Source organism: Lampris incognitus, chromosome 21 (assembly GCF_029633865.1).
Source record: "Lampris incognitus isolate fLamInc1 chromosome 21, fLamInc1.hap2, whole genome shotgun sequence".
NCBI lineage: Eukaryota > Metazoa > Chordata > Actinopteri > Lampriformes > Lampridae > Lampris > Lampris incognitus.
This window is the reverse complement of record NC_079231.1, coordinates 1385001-1399716: the sequence shown is the minus strand read 5'-3', so window position 1 is coordinate 1399716 and position 14716 is coordinate 1385001. Positions and strand designations below refer to the sequence as shown.

At 49.2% G+C, this 14716-nt stretch overlaps 2 protein-coding genes across 6 annotated transcripts in view; one reads left to right on the top strand and one right to left on the bottom strand.

The window, feature by feature from the left end:
- Window positions 1–1128: 1128 nt before the first annotated feature.
- On the bottom strand, window positions 1129–4517 carry LOC130131592 (CD59 glycoprotein-like). Of its 5 annotated transcripts, none has more exons than XR_008812390.1 (5): window positions 4395–4444; window positions 3960–4015; window positions 2363–2482; window positions 1693–2158; window positions 1129–1615 (listed from the first exon to the last, which is right to left on the bottom strand). XR_008812390.1 is itself a non-coding variant. In XM_056301347.1 (4 exons), the coding sequence occupies exons 1-4, from the start codon at window positions 4403–4405 to the stop codon at window positions 1968–1970; spliced, it is 378 nt and encodes a 125-aa protein (XP_056157322.1). In that variant the 5' UTR covers window positions 4406–4444; the 3' UTR covers window positions 1129–1967. The 5 variants fall into 5 exon arrangements, 3 of the variants coding, with proteins under 3 accessions (XP_056157322.1, XP_056157323.1, XP_056157324.1); XR_008812391.1 differs by having other exon boundaries at window positions 1129–1478; XM_056301347.1 differs by having other exon boundaries at window positions 1129–2158.
- Window positions 4518–9514: 4997 nt separating this feature from the next.
- fbxo3 (F-box protein 3) overlaps window positions 9515–14716 on the top strand; it is a 16772-nt gene continuing 11570 nt past the window's right edge. The window contains 2 exon segments of the mRNA XM_056301197.1: window positions 9515–9610; window positions 11141–11230. Coding sequence (XP_056157172.1) covers window positions 9522–9610; window positions 11141–11230 — 179 coding nt within the window. The 5' untranslated portion in view covers window positions 9515–9521.

The following is a 14716-nucleotide window of genomic DNA, read 5'->3' as shown; positions in this document are numbered from 1 at the left end:
CTAACCCCCCCACACACACACACACACACATCCACAAAGTGCCTAACCCCCCCAACACACACATATCCACAAAGTGCCTAACCCCCCCCCACACACACACATTCACAAAGTGCCTAACCCCCCCCACACACACACACACACACACACACATCCACAAAGTGCCTAACCCCCCCCCACACACACACACACACACATCCACAAAGTGCCTAACCCCCCCCACACACACACACATCCACAAAGTGCCTAAACCCCCCCCCACACACACACACACACATCCACAAAGTGCCTAACCCCCCCCCACACACACACACATCCACAAAGTGCCTAACCCCCCCCCACACACACACACATCCACAAAGTGCCTAACCCCCCCACACACACACATCCACAAAGTGCCTAACCCCCCCACACACACACATCCACAAAGTGCCTACCCTGCCCCACACACACACATCCACAAAGTGCCTAACCCCCCCCCCCACACACACACACACACAAAGTGCCTACCCTGCCCCACCCCACACACACACATCCACAAAGTGCCTACCCCCCCCACACACACACACACATCCACAAAGTGCCTACCCCCCCCACACACACACACATCCACAAAGTGCCTACCCTGCCCCACACACACACATCCACAAAGTGCCTACCCTGCCCCACACACACACATCCACAAAGTGCCTACCCTGCCCCCCCCCCCACACACACACACACGGGTGTGACGGTAGCATCTCCGTCCCTGTTGGGTAAGATGGCCGCTGTGGCTGATGGGGCTGTGTTTTCTAACTCTCATCCGATTTTAAATGAATGTTGACAGAAGAAAACGAATTTTGAAAGATTAATTCTGTGTGATAATTAAATCGATGTTACGATCTAAAATGAGTTCAGGCAGTCGTGAATGTTTTGCTCAGAAAAGGAGTTACGCCTTCATCGCCAGGTTATTCACGGCCGTGGTGCCTTGCTCAATGGTTTCTCATCACTGCCGTTTATCATGGAGACTTTGGTTGACGTTTTCCACATTTGTGAATTCAGACCAAACGGTTTCAGCCATAGAACATCCATTCTGCCCTGACTGGTTTAACAAAACAACTTGTGCTTTCAAATAAAAAACTACAATCTCAATTGGTTTAATAAAGCCTTTATTTATGATGCCATCCTGAATATCAAGTACAAATATACTCCAATACAACCCAATTTGTTTAATAAGTGTTACCTGATTTCCTCCAGCAGATGGCGCCAAGCTACTGGCAGCCCATTGGAGTGGTTCCTTTTCTTTTTATGCTTCCTTGTTTGCCTCACGTTTTATGGACGGACTCGTCAAGCAGACACTCAGTAAGAAGACGGAGGACAGCCACGCCTGTAGTATGTAGTATCACTACATACTACAGGTAGTATACCTGTAGTATGTAGTGATACTGCAGTAGTATGTAGTGTCTAACAGACATAGTCACGTTTAATCAGGACAGTGACGCCTGTAGTATGTAGTATCACTACATACTACATGTAGTATACCTGTAGTATGTAGTATCACTACATACTACATGTAGTATGCATATAGTATGTAGTGTCTAACAGACATTATAGTCATGTTTAATCAGGACAGTGACGCCTGTAGTATGTAGTGATACATACTACATGTAGTATACCTGTAGTATGTAGTATCACTACATACTACAGGTATACTACATGTAGTATGTATCACTACATACTACATGTAGTATACCTGTAGTATGTAGTGTCAAACAGACATTATAGTCATTGTGCAAGTGTCCTTCAGCTTTGTGGGAAAATGCAATGTGACTCAACACAGGAGAGAGACTCTGTCAAGCAAAAGCAGTTAAATGCTCATTTCTGCCCCCTAAGTGATTTCCACATAACTTGGCCACATCTGCCAACATCAGATCTGGACTAACACACCAAATCTCATCTGTCTGATGCAGGTTTAGTCAGACCCTTCTGCTTTAGCAGAAGCCCAACCAGAGAGCAGCCAGCGATGCCATCAGACCAATCAGAGGGCTGGATACAACAGAGTGGGAGGAGTTACAAAGGTTTGATTGGCAGCAGTTCATTTTGAAGGACCCAAGCTTGAACAACACAGCCAGTTTGTCAAAGTCACAGTCAGCCATCTTGATGCACTGGGAGAAGTGTGTTCCTGCCAGAGAAACACAAAGGAATCAATACTTCATTATAATTTAGACACGAACACTCAAATAACGACATCGCGTTAATAAGGAAATCAGCAAGAATGAAAACACCATTTCCGGATCTTTACACCAGAAACAGGAAGTCACTCAGGTTACATATACACCAGGTTGCGTGTGCGAGTGTGTAGCAGTCCATACAACACCATGCTCACCTGCTTGGACACCAGCGCTAACTTCCAGTGACAGGCAGCTGTCTTCGTCCCCACACTGCGCCACGTTCTTACAGGTGTCCACTGAACCGCCAGGACAGGAGTAACACCTCAGAGCATCCCCTGAAAATGAGACCTAATTAAGACACTGAATAAAGACCTCATTAAAACGTTCAGTAGATACACATCATTATCAAAACACGCTGGCCGTGTCATTACCGATAATCACACTATGACTGAGGTGAACACAAAAACAATGACCATTTAATCTGCGTCTTACAGGGGGGGCGCACAAATGATCCCAATTTGGATCACAAAAATCTGGTTAGTTTATAAAAGGTAGAAATGCAATACACAAACGCAAGTTTAATATCAGACAGGTAGAGGACGTCCCATATGAGACATGATTTCCCCTGCAAGTCCCCATGTTGCCGTGAGCCTCGTGATATAGCAGAGGCAGACGTTCTCCTTGGCTTGGTTCACTTCATGGTTTTATAGGCCGTGTGTGGATCGTCTGTGTCAGGGTCTTGTCTCAGCTACTGTCTGCTCATGCAGCTTGATGCAAGTTCTGTAAGTGTAATGACTGCCTTAGTTTGTAAATTCATCTTTTGGATGATAAGAAAAGATGAGATGTGTAGCCTGTGAACAAGTCAGACTGTTGGAAGACTTAATGACGAGGAGGAAATGCTTTGAGCCGGTGACACTGCAACCTAATTATCAACTGAGACGGACTGTCCACGCTTTCAGTTAAGACATCATGGGACTCGCTTCATCTGGACACATCGTCTGTTGAGAAATGTTTCATAAGTCCCCTCTTCAGTCTCACCTGACCCCCACCCTTATAAACAATACAGTGACTGCAGGTACCCCACCCTTATAAACAATACAGTGGCTGCAGGTGTCCCCACCCTTATAAACAATACAGTGGCTGCAGGTGTCCCCACCCTTATAAACAATACAGTGGCTGCAGGTGTCCCCACCCTTATAAACAATACAGTGGCTGCAGGTGTCCCCACCCTTATAAACAATACAGTGACTGCAGGTGTCCCCACCCTTATAAACAATACAGTGGCTGCAGGTGTCCCCACCCTTATAAACAATACAGTGACTGCAGGTGTCCCCACCCTTATAAACAATACAGTGGCTGCAGGTGTCCCCACCCTTATAAACAATACAGTGACTGCAGGTGTCCCCACCCTTATAAACAATACAGTGGCTGCAGGTGTCCCCACCCTTATAAACAATACAGTGACTGCAGGTGTCCCCACCCTTATAAACAATACAGTGGCTGCAGGTGTCCCCACCCTTATAAACAATAGAGTGGCATAACGAGCAGTTTCATGTGCTTATGACACAGAAGTGTTCCCCGAGTTTCTAACAACGTACATTTTGGCTCGTTCCTAAACTGCACATCCGGATCGTCCAACAAATACGTAGGTTGGAAATGGGGAAACGTTCGACTCGTAACGTTCTGTCCCTTGCAGGACGGAGGGATTGTGGGCTGCTCTATGTAAGTTTTGTATGACGTCATATGCCAGTGCAGTGTTGTTCGTATAACGTTAAAAAGTAATAACCCATTTTTCGACCCTTTCCGTCTCACCGAGTCCGAGTAGGGAGGCGCCCGCCGCCAGCAGGAAAAGGTGGAGTTTCATGTTGCTGTAGACAAGCGATATCGGAGAGGTTAGATGGACGTTATGTCTTTGAGCTGGATCTTTAACTGGAGATAATTATTGTTAAGTCAAATGCTAAACTGTCGCGCCACGAGACAAATTCTGTTGGCTTCCCAACTCACACACGACTCTCTCTTCTCCTCCGCTTCGCCTTTGTCTTCTTCTTCTTCGGCTGCTTCTTAACCGTTTTTTTCTTCTTTTCGTTTTATGGCGGATTGCAATACAACTCTTAAGTGCATACCGCCACCTTTAGTACTGGAGTATACAGAACAGGCTGTAGCTCATATTAGTCTACAAAACAACCCTACCAGTAAACAATCCGGTGGTTTTAAGAAATATATCGCCCTTCTCTGTGTTTCCCACACCTGATCTCCATTTGCTCCTGATATCCCTTCCGAATGGCATCCTCGTCCGCCCTTTCTCACCCTTTGTTGTTGCAACCTGAGCCGTTCCTCTGTGTGATGACGTCACGTCTTCCGCATTTCCAGTCGTATTACAGTGAGCGCACACTCGCCTGTTCCCAGTGGAACCAGAGCCCGTTAAACCAGTACCATCAACCCGGAAGCTGGATGGAACCCCCCCCCCCCCGCTTCTGCTCCCTTCAACTGGGCGGCTGGAGGAATGAGGGCTCAGGTTGTTGGAGAACGTTACACACCACAGAAGCGAGTCATGTGGATTTGTGAATGCCCACTGCCTGCCCAGACTTAACCTTCATGTTAATCTGAGCCTCGGTGTAATAACAGCAGTTGTTATTGTTGAAGAAATTATTTTCTGGATCCATATCATTTTCCATATCTTGTGATTTATGCTCAGTGTATTCAAATGTTTTCAATCCCAGTTTATCAAATGTTTAATCTTTGTTGTTCGCTCTTCATTATTTGCAGACAGAGATGAATGACTTCTTTCAGAACTTGTCATGGTTGTATGTAGTCATTTAGTCACTCTTTCAGATTTTTCACTACCTTCTTGTGTTGTTCTTTTGGACTCACTGGTATTTATCCAATTCCTCCATGTCTCTGATGACCAGCACTTTGGCCTCTTCTGGTGTTCTGTTTAATGTTATGAAGATTTTACGGTTTGTTGTCCATGTATACTGGATTTCCCTCTTCTCTCTCAGGAAGCGTGTCTTTCTGGCCATGTCTACATTCTGTTTAGTCAGATGTTCGTCCAAGTAGACATCTGATCCCTTCAGTTTTTCTGCTTGCCTTAGTAATGCAGGTTTATGCTTCCTGTTAGAAAACCTTATTATTATTGTTATTATTATTATTATGATGGCCGGTTTAAAAGGCTCGTTTTCCGAGGGAGAGGGTGACATGCCTCCAGCAGTTGCTCTACTCCCGCGTAGACGGAAGAACACACGGCACCCGCCGCTCCGCAGCGGTGGAGCGGCTGCCGGCTCGCCGAGTCCCCGCCGCTCCGCAGCGGTGCAGCCCGGCCGGGGCGACGCGGAGCGGGTCTCCAGCCCGGTGACAACGATGTCGTTCATTCGCGTGTACCCGCGGTTCTCTTACCCGTCTCTGTGTTTTATAGCCCTGGGCCTTGACCTCTTCCAACGGGTCCAGAAAGTCAGGCGAGACATGTTCCTCGGTTGGGGCCTCTTGTTTTGTCCCGTACCGTGTTTACCATGTTTCCGAGGTCTCTTATGGACCCTGAGTCTGCCATAACAGTTTGAGCCGAGTCTTGCTTGTGCCAGCTAGTTAGCTTAGCCAGCTAGTTAGCTTAGCCAGCTAGTTAGCTTAGCTAGCCACGGGTGCAGCCGTCGTATTTTTGAGTCGCAACAAGCGAACTCAGCTCCATGTCTCTCCCACTGTCGTCCGCAGTTGTCGTCCGCAGTTGTCGTCCGCAGTTGTCGTCCGCAGTTGTCGTCCGCAGTTGTCGTCCGCAGTTGTCGTCCGCAGTTGTCGTCCGCAGTTGTCGTCCGCAGCTGCCCAATAGTGATTTCATGTAAACGATGTCACTCAGTGCAAAAGTAGTCTTTCTTGATGTAAGAAAAAAAACCAGGCCTGGTAGCTTGCAAAAGGAACGACTCACTCCGCCATCTTGACCGGAAGTGGACGAACTAGTAGATGACGTAGTCTACTCGCAAACAAAGCTTTGCCAAGGCTTCCACGGGCGGATGCCGCCAGATGTCCTATACCATGCCGTTCTCTAGCTTGCTTCGCACGAATGGCCGCTAAACCCGTTACCGATCATGTGACAATAACATGACTACATTTAGAAAGCAAACACCTAACGTAAGAGCAATGGGCTGCGTTCTACTTATTGTCCAATAGGGGGTGCTAGAACACTTAAACAATGAACGCACGTTACATCACACACCTACTCCATCATGGCATACAAGGGTTAAGGGTTAAAAGAACATTGTTCATATACTTGGCACAAAAAGTAAGGAAATAAATCTGACACCGTTGGAGAGCCTGTTTATTTGCCTTTTAAATGGCGCCACATGTGTCAGGATCATGCAGCAGAGCCCAGTATGTGGGCTGCGCCCATGAAACATGTGCCAGACCTTCTCTGCCGAGGCCAAGCAGCTTATCTTGCTGCTGCTGTTGACTCTTGTGTTGAGCTGCCGGTACCCCGGATGCTGCCCATCAGCTGCCTGGTAGAAGACTTACTGCCAAGAAGCATCGTTACACCAAACACATAACCTACCAAACACACTTGTCCTTACTTTTTGTGCTAAGTTTATTCATAGATAGATAGATAGATAGATAGATGCGTATTGTAGCGAATTCGGGGGACAACGCAACCACAGGAACTGCCGCGGCCGGGAAGCGAACCTGTATCGCCCGCACCGCAGGAGACATCGCTAACCGCTCGGCTAAAGGGTCCGACCCGTTAGCTAGGGCTAAAGGGTCCGACCCGTTAGCTAGGGGCTAAAGGGTCCGACCCGTTAGCTAGGGGCTAAAGGGTCCGACCCGTTAGCTAGTAGTAGTTTACAGTAGCATAGCAGTACAGTGTGGTGACCCACATCTATATAACTAGAGACATTCACCTAAGAGGACAGTGTACCTTTAAGGGAAGAGGTGAGGGGTCAGATAATGCACTTCCGCTTCCGGTACACAGTTCAGTGTCGTTGTCGAACGTATGACATGCAGAGTTGGAGCTAGTAAACTACCTCGACTACGTGTACTCTCACGTCTCCTGTCTCGTTGTTTTCTAACTCCACAACAGGCCTGTTTCATCAGCTGCTAATGTTTTAGTCACAAAGAATCATACCGTTACGTTGCCCAGCGTCACGCCCCTAATGTCGGTTGGACAGTGACCAATCAGATGGGGAAACATTCAAATTATAACAGCCAATGGGGTAGGTACTTATATATATATATATATATATATATATATATATATATATATATTTCGCTTAACTTTATTGCGCAGTCAACAAAAGACAACGCCATACTCGGAAACACAAAAGAAACACCATGTGTGAGTGTACGGGGGGGTGACATCTGTTAACACATTTCGTAGCAAATTTACTTCACGGCTCCGGCTTCGTCCTGCCGATTGTTTTTAACCTTTATTTTCCACTTTTTACCGTCAGAGAAGGGGGCGGAACTGCCGGATGGGCTCCGTTTCTCCGAACTCTTTTCCGAGCGGGACAGGACAGCTTCCGGGTGCGCTCGATTTAACAACACTAAACTCCCATTCCGTTCATGGTTGTTTGTGTTCCCTTCATTGTGCCCCCCTGTCCTGTTTTAACAACAACAACAACAACAACAATAAATCAATCTTATACAGCGGTTTACTAACACTCAGAGTGGCTTTACAATAAACGGGGGGAAACGACGACACATAAACACAACACAGACATACAGGGGTGGAGGGGAAGGAGGCTGCGAGAGGGAGAAGACATACAGGGGTGGAGGGGAAGGGGGGAGAGGGAGAAGACATACAGGGGTGGAGGGGAAGGGGGCTACGAGAGGGAGAAGACACAGGGGTGGAGGGGAAGGGGGGAGAGGGAGAAGACACACAGGGGTGGATGGGAAGGGGGGAGAGGGAGAAGACATACAGGGGTGGAGGGGAAGGAGGCTGCGAGAGGGAGAAGACATACAGGGGTGGAGGGGAAGGGGGGAGAGGGAGAAGACATACAGGGGTGGAGGGGAAGGGGGAGAGGGAGAAGACATACAGGGGTGGAGGGGAAGGGGGGAGAGGGAGAAGACATACAGGGGTGGAGGGGAAGGGGGGAGAGGGAGAAGACATACAGGGGTGGAGGGGAAGGGGGGAGAGGGAGAAGACATACAGGGGTGGAGGGGAAGGGGGAGAGGGAGAAGACATACAGGGGTGGAGGGGAAGGGGGGAGAGGGAGAAGACATACAGGGGTGGAGGGGAAGGGGGGAGAGGGAGAAGACATACAGGGGTGGAGGGGAAGGGGGGAGAGGGAGAAGACATACAGGGGTGGAGGGGAAGGAGGCTGCGAGAGGGAGAAGACACACAGGGGTGGAGGGGAAGGGGGGAGAGGGAGAAGACATACAGGGGTGGAGGGGAAGGGGGGAGAGGGAGAAGACATACAGGGGTGGAGGGGAAGGGGGGAGAGGGAGAAGACATACAGGGGTGGAGGGGAAGGAGGCTGCGAGAGGGAGAAGACATACAGGGGTGGAGGGGAAGGGGGGAGAGGGAGAAGACATACAGGGGTGGAGGGGAAGGGGGCTACGAGAGGGAGAAGACATACAGGGGTGGAGGGGAAGGGGGGAGAGGGAGAAGACATACAGGGGTGGAGGGGAAGGAGGCTGCGAGAGGGAGAAGACATACAGGGGTGGAGGGGAAGGGGGGAGAGGGAGAAGACATACAGGGGTGGAGGGGAAGGGGGCTACGAGAGGGAGAAGACATACAGGGGTGGAGGGGAAGGGGGGAGAGGGAGAAGACATACAGGGGTGGAGGGGAAGGAGGCTGCGAGAGGGAGAAGACATACAGGGGTGGATGGGAAGGGGGGAGAGGGAGAAGACATACAGGGGTGGAGGGGAAGGGGGAGAGGGAGAAGACATACAGGGGTGGAGGGGAAGGGGGCTACGAGAGGGAGAAGACATACAGGGGTGGAGGGGAAGGGGGGAGAGGGAGAAGACATACAGGGGTGGAGGGGAAGGGGGCTACGAGAGGGAGAAGACATACAGGGGTGGAGGGGAAGGGGGCTACGAGAGGGAGAAGCGGCAGCCACCACCACCACCCCCCCCCCGCTTAGACGGACACACAAGGGCGAGAGAAACACAAAGCCAGCACTTCGTGTCGTCAGCAGGTGAACCAGCAGCTGCATTGTGTCAACAACTTCAATAAAGATTTGTTTCACAACCCCGAGACAAAAACACCAGACCGTTTTACTTTTCTCCCGCATAGACCCCGCCCCCCGGCGCTTCCCCGCCCCCCGGCGCCGCCCCGCCGGATTAAAGGAAGGTGCGCGCGCTCGTATATATATATATATATATGTGTGTGTGTGTGTGTGTGTAAATGCGCGCGCATGCTCATGTTTGTGCGCTTGCGCACGGGTGTTTTCAGCGATGGCGTCGGTGGAGTTACGGCTGGATCACTTGCCTTCAGATCCGCTCCTGCTGATCTTCTCTTTCCTGGACTTCAGGGATCTGGTTCAGTACGTACAGGCCGTCTGCTCCTCACACACGTGAAATGCACATTGACACGTCTTTTTAACTGTGTTTTGTGTGACGAGAGGAGGAAACAGCACAGACTAGCAGCGGCCGGTGAAGATGACGGGGAGCTGCGCCGCTATGAACGGCCGGGCGGCAAGCCGGGCAGGCCGGGCGGCAACCCGGGCGGCAGGCCGGGCAGGCCGGGCGGCAAGCCGGGCAGGCTGGGCGGCAAGCCGGGCGGCAGGCCGGGCGGCAAGTCGGGCAGGTTGGGCGGCAGGCCGGGCGGCAAGCCGGGCAAGCCGGGCAGGCTGGGCGGCAGGCCGGGCGGCTCCCTGCCGCTATGGGCACCCCGAAAAAGTCAAAACCCCCCAAACTGGCCCCTGTGAAGTTAGCTTAGCGTGCGGGCTGCCGCCCGGCTTGTGTGCTCCCCGCAGGCTGACGGAGCAGCGGACGTGTCTGTGTCGGACGTTGTAACGTCTTATGAGGTGACAACGTTCCCGGCGCTGGTAGGAAACGGTGTCAACCCTGTATAGTATATTATATTATATTATATTATATGCGTTTAGCCGTACACCTGCTCTTATCGCGTATGTTAAACCAACAGAAGTTATTCATGAATTAAGCTTGAGCCTTTAAAATCGCATTTTAAAATTGCCATTGAAACAACTTGATGTGTAATTCTGCTCCTGCAGCCCTTTAATACGACCTCAGCAGCGCTGCTCCTAGCTGCTCCTGCTAGCTGCTCCTAGCTGCTCCTGCTAGCTGCTGCTGCTGCTGCTCCTAGCTGCTTCTAGCTGCTGCTGCTGCTGCTGCTGCTAGCTGCTGCTGCTAGCTGCTGCTCCTAGCTGCTGCTCCTAGCTGCTCCTGCTAGCTGCTCCTAGCTGCTTCTGCTAGCTGCTGCTAGCTGCTGCTAGCTGCTCCTGCTAGCTGCTGCTGCTGCTGCTCCTAGCTGCTTCTAGCAGCTGCTGCTGCTGCTAGCTGCTGCTCCTAGCTGCTGCTCCTAGCTGCTGCTAGCTGCTGCTCCTAGCTGCTGCTCCTAGCTGCTGCTAGCTGCTCCTGCTAGCTGCTGCTCCTAGCTGCTGCTAGCTGCTCCTGCTAGCTGCTGCTGCTGCTGCTCCTAGCTGCTCCTAGCTGCTGCTAGCTGCTTCTGCTGCTAGCTGCTGCTAGCTGCTCCTGCTAGCTGCTGCTGCTGCTCCTAGCTGCTGCTCCTAGCTGCTGCTGGCTGCTCCTAGCTGCTGCTCCTGCTAGCTGCTGCTGCTGCTCCTAGCTGCTGCTCCTAGCTGCTGCTAGCTGCTGCTGCTAGCTGCTAGCTGCTCCTAGCTGCCTATGCCTCCTTCCAGCCTGTCCTCCCGTGGGTTTGAGCTTCAGTGTACAAGATGAATGTCCCCATAGGCATTAATAAAAGTACATCTTATCGCAACAAACCGAGTTTAGCGCCCCGTGGTGTGGGAGAAAGAATGGAGGCTCTTTCTTTTAATCCGCCAGTCTGTCCGATAACCCCGTGTCTCCACTGTCCGCCTCGCCTCTCTTAGCTGCAGTCTGGTGAGCAGGAGGCTGAGTGAGCTGTCTGGACACAGCCCACTGTGGAAGAGACTTGGCTGCAAACACTGGCTCCTAACAGAGTGAGTACCGGTCCACACTAGTTCTGCACGATATTGCAGAAAACACATCGCCCTGTTTCTTCTTCCTGCAATATATATTGTGGTTGTATAAGCGGCTTGGATAACGGATGGATGGATGGATATATTGTGCTGTGATAAATACAACATTTTCCCCAAATGACTTGAATAGCTCTATTTGGGAAGAATTAATCATTTTAGAATGATTGGGGTGATTTTGTAGAGGAGTTGCTGGGAAATTGTGAAAGTAAGCGGTGCTGCTTTTTGCCATTCATACGGGAAGAGGGGAGGATATGGAGCCTGACAGACGACACGGCGTGACGGCCAAGAAAAGTGATGCGTGGATGGGCTCTGATGTCATCAGAGAAGCATAGAGAAACAGCTCTAGGGGCCAAGGGTTTTGTCCACCTGGGGCGCTCACGCTACCCAGTTTCCCCTCAGGGATGAATAAAGTGTTCTGATTCTGTGTGACCCGGGAGCAGCTTGTTGGCTTGTTTGCTGAATGTTTGTCTGCTGTTAATGTGCAACAACGTGCACCTTTTTAACTTGAATGACCTTGGGACTTATGTGGAAGTGTTTTTAGTCATGAGGGGAGTCTACTAGGGGGTCTTTGCGGCACTTTGGACTCTTTTAAGCCAATTTGCCTGTGGACACCATGATGGCAGTAGTGAGCCTGTCAGCATGATCCCCTAGAGCCGTGAGTTACTCCTTGCCCTTTGACCCCTGCCAGTAAGTGACAATACATTCCCCGGTCGCTACGAAGTAGTAGCTTCAATGCTGCTGTAAGCAGAACATTGTCCAAAAAGCAGTGGAGGAAGAGAGGGAGGAGGGCAGGCATCAACGCAGACTCAGGAAATATGGACTAAGCGACAGATGCCGGCTGCCAACCATCCTTCTCTTCAACGTAGGCTCCATTCGCAGAAAGCTGGATGAACTGGAGACTTTGGCCAGATGTGAGCGTGATTTTAGAGAAACATGCCTTCTCGCTTGTACCGAGACGTGGCCTGGAGACGTGGATTGTAATGAGGATCTACACATAAGCGGCTTTGGGTTCCTGTTCGAATGGATCGGTCGCCTCTCATTGCAAACAAATCCACCGGAGGCGGTGTATGCTTTCACATCAATAAGAGGTACTGTCAGGGAGAAAACTTGTACCCTGACCTTGAGCTACTATCCATCTCACTTCGCCCTTTCTACCTGCCGAGGGAGTTTCCCCAGCTCTTCTTCATCCTTGTTTACATGAGACAGCAAGCTCAAATAGTGGCAGCAGCAGCTAGCTGTGGCACTTGGGTAGCAGCGGAAGTGCCACAGCTAGCTGCCGGTTTACATTCATCCACGGGCGAACGTCTCTTCAGTCACTCAGCTGATCACAGAGGTGACCGACAGACTGGATGCTCTTTCACCCGACGCTCCAACATTTATTGGAGTGGGGAATCTCCATCACTGCCAGGTACACAAGTCACTGAAGACGTATGAAGAGTAAGTCACCTGTGCAGCTACTAAGAAGAACTCCACTGCTGACCTGTGCTATGGCTCAGTGCCTGGTGCTTTCACATCCCTGCCTAGGCCTCCCTGTGGAGCATCCTACCACAAGAGTGTACTTCTTCTGCAAGCCCATCTGTGAACGACGAGAGCAGAGAGTAAAAACGGTGAAATGCTGGACAGATTGGGACGTCTTCTAGTATAGCTCATGTTCTGAGTTAAATGAACTGGCACCAACTGTCTCTCCCGACATATCCTTCTGTGTGACTCCCAACATTCCCTGTGAAACTTTAGTCTTCCCAGTAACAAACCATGGTTTACTAAAGAACTTAAAGACATCATAAACAATAAGAACAGCATTTTTCATACAGGGAATAGCCAGGGAAAGAGGGGAATGATCAAAGTAATAAGGAATGAGATAAAAGCTAAGAATACATAAGGATTGGATGGAACATAAACACAGCAGCGGTGATCTGCGGGCAACGTGGAAAGGAATTAAATCTGTACTCAATCACTCAAACAGTGACAAGAAACCTCTTACAATTTAGGGAATAAATGATACCGATCACCCAAATATTTTTAATGACTTTTATTCCCGGTTTGAAAAACATGACTTGTCTGAAAACGTCTCTCTCTCATCCGTCAGGAATGTGTTGGAGATCTTTTAAAACGGGTCAACATCAGGAAGGTCTCTGGTCCAGGTCACATTTGAGAATGCATGTTGCCGTCCTGTGCTGACCAGCTTAACGGTGTCCTCCACCATGTCTCCCAGATGTCACTTGACATCTGGCAGATATCCCTGCTGTCTGGAAATCATCTACTGTGATACCTGTCCCCAAGAACAGCAATCCTAGAAAACTTAATATCTTTATTTTGAACATGCAAAATAAAAGAAAAAATGACCAAGCATAAAAAACAAACCAAAAATAAAACCAGCCGAATTCAACAAAAGAATTCTCAATAGAGAATCCAGCAAAAATGATATGATCGAAACGGAGCGGGAGGAAGTTACTACTTATAATTATCCTGCCCCCTCGCTAATGCTCAATTAATAAACCTACAAAATAAACTTAGTTTTTCACACATCAGAGTATGCCGTTCTCAATAACTATCTCACAATGACAAATAAATAAATAAATGAAATGAAAACAATAAAACAATACAAAAAACCCCCAGAGAAAACAATACCAATGATTTGCCAGGAACAACAATAACGGCGTGCACCATGGGTGCCACGGTCATTAGCGGAGCAAAACCTCCTCCTCATCCTTGTACCTCACGTTGAGTTGATTTAAACTTGTGCATCCTTCAGTTCTTCATCTAGGCCATCTCACAAACTTACCCCACAATTTGAAATACACGTACTTTTGTAAGTGGTACGAACACAGTGTTTCTTAAAATTAAGTTTTCCTCTTAAATTGACCCCCCCCCCATCTGAGAACAGTTGTTGTATGTTGCCAGGAAGTAGATTATATCTTGCTTTGTACAACATTTGTGCAGTTTTGAATTCTACCAGGTCCATGAACTTGATAGCCCGTGAGTTTAAAAGCGGTTTGTTTGTGTGTCCCAGTATCCTACATTGTTTACTGTCCTGATTGTTCTTTTTTGTAATACACGTAACGATTGTAGGTTGCTTTTGTAGGTGTTCCCCCACACTTCCACACCGTAATTCAAATATGGCAGTACACGTGAACAATACAGGGTGTACAGTGCTTTATCATCCAGAATGTGCCTTGCCTCTCCCAGAACTCCAATGCTCCTTGCCATTTCTGTTCTCATGAATCTTATATGAGGTTTCCAGCACATTTTATGGTGAAGTATCACACCCAGAAATGTATTTTCATACTCTTTCAATGTTAATATTGTTGATCATTACTTCTCCTTGTGTGTCTACTTTACGATTTCCAAACAACATAAACTTAGTTTTGTTCAGATTCAATGATAATTTTGTCTCCGTCAAACCATATTTTTAGCTTTTTCATTTCAGCTGTGTTCAACCCCAGAAGC